The sequence below is a fragment of the Rosa rugosa genome, chromosome 1, assembly GCF_958449725.1.
Source record: "Rosa rugosa chromosome 1, drRosRugo1.1, whole genome shotgun sequence".
Lineage (NCBI taxonomy): Eukaryota > Viridiplantae > Streptophyta > Magnoliopsida > Rosales > Rosaceae > Rosa > Rosa rugosa.
The window spans coordinates 68,770,605-68,772,874 of NC_084820.1; the positions used below are offsets into that span (position 1 = coordinate 68,770,605).

Below are 2,270 nucleotides of genomic sequence, written 5' to 3' on the forward strand. Positions count from 1 at the left end.
CACCCTTCCATTAACTGCATCGATAACCAGCTTCGAGTCTCCTTCAACTTCAACTCTTGTGAAACCTTTGTCTTTGGCCGCAACCAGGCTATCCCTGAGAGCAGTAGCTTCTGCGACAGGGGTAGTAGAGTTGCCAATATACTTGGTGGCAGCGATAACTGGTCTTCCATCATGGTCTCTAATAACAAAACCACTAGCAGCTGAATCTCTACTAACTGAACCATCAAAGTTGATTTTAACAAAAGAACTAGGAGGAGCAGACCACTTAATTGTGGTTGAAATGTTTGAAGTTTTTGCTCCGCTAGTACTAGTATTAAAATCAGCGAAGCTTTTCATTATTGCTTCAACTGTCATAACAATTGACATAGGATTAGCAGTAGCTGCTCCGAAAATCACATTATTTCTAGTATTCCAAACCTGCCAGCACAAAGTAATAATTTTTGCAAACAGGTCAGCGTTGTAAGGTTGTAGTAAGAATAGTTCCTCAAAAACTTTGAGATACCCATCCTCCCAGTCCACAGAGGTGTTAATGTTTGCCAGCCTCCAAACTTCCTTAGTAAAATCGCAATAACCAAATAAATGGTCAGCAGTCTCATTATCTCTATTACAAAGAGGACAAGAATTATCATTAATAATTCCAAACCTGGAAAGCCTATCCCTTGTTTTGAGCCTTCCTCTAAGCAACAGCCAGCCAAAGATTTTAATTTTTGGCTGAACATTAAGCTGCCAGAGCTTACTAATCAACCTGGATTGGCTATGCTTATGAAGAGATCATATTGCAGCCACGTAGCAGATTTAATAGAAAATCTTCCATTTGAGGAAGGACCCCAAATATATTCATCTTCCTGTTCACAAACAGGTAAAGGAATGCCAAGAATCTGCTTCACAATATCAGGGTCTAGGACAGAAGCTGGCTTTGCCCTGTCCCATTTACCATTAACAATATACTCATCCACTGACTCGTCTAGATTAATCATATTCTGTCTATTATCAGGAATAACTTCAAGTAACTGACAATCAAAAGCCCAATTAAAGGTCCAGAACTTTATATTCTTACCGTTGCCTACAATCCACCTCATTCCTTTCATGATCAGGTCTCTTGCATCTAAGACGCCATTCCAAGCAATAGAGTTCTTCTGTTTCTTCTTGGCCTAAAAAAAAGAAACATTTCTTAGATACTTTCTTCTCATAATTTGAGACCACCAGTTATCCTTATATTTAATTATTTTCCAAGCTAACTTTGCTAAAGTTGTGTTAGAGGTTTCTCTTCGTAGTTATTTGTGTTCGTTCTCTGACTCAGGTCGTCAAAGTGTGGGATGAAAGTAAAATTAGAAGAGGCTAGTTAAACTTTTACCCCACTGTGAAATTTCATTTTCTTTTTTACTCTACAAGAGTCTAGTCCCACCACTCCAAAGAGCTCAATTGACCCCAACAAAGCTCCCACTTTTTCTCATTTCAGTCCCAACCAGAGTCCACGGTCACGTCGATGACCACCACCATGTCCTCCGCCACGGCCACCACCACCACCACCCTCCTCCTCCTCCTCCTCCTAACCCTAGTCGCCACCTCCACCTCCACCTCAGCCCCAATTCTCGGCCTCGACACCTTCCTCACCCACCAGTCCCGCTACGACCGGCAAGCCTCCAACGACTCCTTCCAGTCTCTCTCCTCCACTCTCCGCCACTCCCTCTCTCTCTCCTCGCCGTCTCTCTCCCACTCTCTCTCCTCCATCCTCTCCCTCACCATCCCTCTCTCTCTCCACGTCCGCCTCGTCGGCCCTTCCTTCCCTTCCTCCTCCGCCACTCTCCTCTCCTCCTTCCTCTCCGCCTCCCAGACCTCCGATCACTTCCACGTCATCACCCCCGCCGACGCCTCCGACTCTCACCGCTTGGCCGTCAAGCACTCCCTCCACCTCGACGTCAGTCACTCCCCCTCCCTCGCCTCTCAGCTCTCCAAAACCCTAGCCTCCGAGCTCGCCAATACCCCCGCCAGTCTCCGATCGCCGCTTGTCTCCGTCGCCTACGACTCAATCGACCGGATCATCAAGCAGGACTTCGAGAAAGAGAAGCCGGTCCACGGCGTTTACCTCTATTTCTTGGATTTGGGGCCCCAATCCAAGAGCTATGCTTACAGCTATGGATCTGGTGACTCCTCTCCTGGCTTCACCAAGTGCTTGGGCAGCGTTTGGACCGGGTCGGACCGCTACATTTGGATCGATTTGGGCGCCGGACCGGTCGACTACGGCCCGGCGCTTTCCGGCGACGGTGTCT

At 47.2% G+C, this 2,270-nt stretch overlaps 1 protein-coding gene across 1 annotated transcript in view; it reads left to right on the forward strand.

Annotated features, from left to right (window-relative positions):
• Positions 1-1,396: 1,396 nt before the first annotated feature.
• The window catches only part of LOC133733898 (uncharacterized), a 1,232-nt gene continuing 358 nt past the window's right edge, over positions 1,397-2,270 (forward strand). Inside the window, exon 1 of the mRNA XM_062161547.1 lies at positions 1,397-2,264. Coding sequence (XP_062017531.1) covers positions 1,487-2,264 — 778 coding nt within the window. The 5' untranslated portion in view covers positions 1,397-1,486. The remainder of the gene's footprint in view (positions 2,265-2,270) is intronic.